The sequence below is a fragment of the Morus notabilis genome, unplaced genomic scaffold, assembly GCF_000414095.1.
Source record: "Morus notabilis unplaced genomic scaffold, ASM41409v2 Scaffold5620, whole genome shotgun sequence".
NCBI lineage: Eukaryota > Viridiplantae > Streptophyta > Magnoliopsida > Rosales > Moraceae > Morus > Morus notabilis.
The window spans coordinates 1-1,428 of record NW_010361824.1 but is presented as its reverse complement, the minus strand read 5'-3'; the positions used below and the strand labels follow the sequence as shown (position 1 = coordinate 1,428).

At 37.2% G+C, this 1,428-nt stretch overlaps 1 protein-coding gene across 1 annotated transcript; it reads left to right on the top strand.

Annotated features, from left to right (window-relative positions):
- Positions 1 to 43: 43 nt before the first annotated feature.
- Positions 44 to 1,201, top strand: LOC112092100 (F-actin-capping protein subunit alpha-like; the record flags this gene model as incomplete). The annotated part of the gene is made up of 6 exons (XM_024167348.1): positions 44 to 108; positions 198 to 359; positions 591 to 669; positions 827 to 904; positions 1,019 to 1,093; positions 1,166 to 1,201. Coding segments are annotated over 6 exons (495 nt in total), but the record flags the coding sequence as incomplete, so codon positions are not given.
- Positions 1,202 to 1,428: the final 227 nt, after the last annotated feature.

The window sequence follows — 1,428 nt, the reverse complement described above, 5'->3', positions numbered from 1 at the left end:
CATTTTAGCCATTATTTCATCAAAATTGCTAAAATTGGTTCAGGTTTGTACAGAGGTAAGACCTGCATTGGATGAGGAACTTCCGTCCCCATATATCGAGGAATTTAGGTATGCTTCTAAAGTTTTCTGGCTGGGGATGTATTTACACGGCAAACCGGGAATCCTTATTTCAGTTAGTAATGCTATTGTTTTGGCAGATATGCTCTGGATGCAGAAATTCTTAAATACATTGCTGAAGCTTATCCTAAAGGTGTCTGCTCGATTTACTGTGTGAGCGGAAAAGATGTGGAGGGTCCCAGATCTGATTTTGAACTTGTGGTGGTGATATCTGCTTCTAGGCACAGTCCACAAAACTTCTGGTGTGATACTAGTTAAAAGAATGCAATTTTCAAAGGAACTTTTTCTGTTTCTGCTGGTGATGCAGGATTGTGGTTTGAGTAGGATCTGTCTCCTGGTCAATTATTGCTTGTGGAAGTGTATATATACCTTTTTAGTTTTACATTTTAGCTCACCATTTAAAATTCAAATACATATTATCTTAGAGAGCAGATTTCATTTTTTGACAAAATTCTTTTTGACATGATTGATAGCAATGGTAGCTGGCGTTCGGTATGGAACATTGAGTTCAAAGATGACATACAAGTAGTTGATTTAAAGGGAAAATTGCAGGTATTTCGTAATAAGTGACTGCTTCGTCTCTCAATATAAATTTGTATGCAATAGGGATAGCATCATATTCAAAATCAAGTGAGAGTTAATCGTTTTTCCATCACTTGAACCCTTTTCTTTTCATCTTAGTCATATACTTGGTACTTTCTTCTTTCAGGTGGGTGCCCATTATTTTGAGGAGGGGAATGTGCAGCTAGACGCTAAACATGAATGCAAAGATTCAACTATCATTCAGGTCGGCTAATATTACATTATTTTGTTACTGAAATATTTCTTGTTTGGTTACCACTTGATACATCTTTCAGTGTTAATCCGTACTCTATGATTGCTATGTCTTATTATGTTTCAGGCTGCTGAAGAATCTGCAATTAGCATAGCCAGCATCATCCGCCACCATGAGACAGAATACTTGTCATCTCTTGAGGTTCATAATAAATTTTGCTTTGTTAAAGCTTGTCTTTTTCATAATTTTTTGCTAACATATTTGCATGGACAGGCATCCTACTCAAACTTGCCAGATACCACTTTCAAGGTACTGGCCTTAAGTAGTTGCTTATCGCAATTTCTTCATGATGAACCAACTTAGATTGTACCATCTCAAAATCTATATGCCCCACCCCCACTCCCATTCTTGTGTTCTTGTCTTGTGTTGTGTTAGTTATGGTTCTTCGTGAATGTTAGGATCCTGAAAATCTATGCTTCATTACCATTACTAGAAATGGAAAATTACAAGATAGATGGGCGGTTTCGAGGACCCCC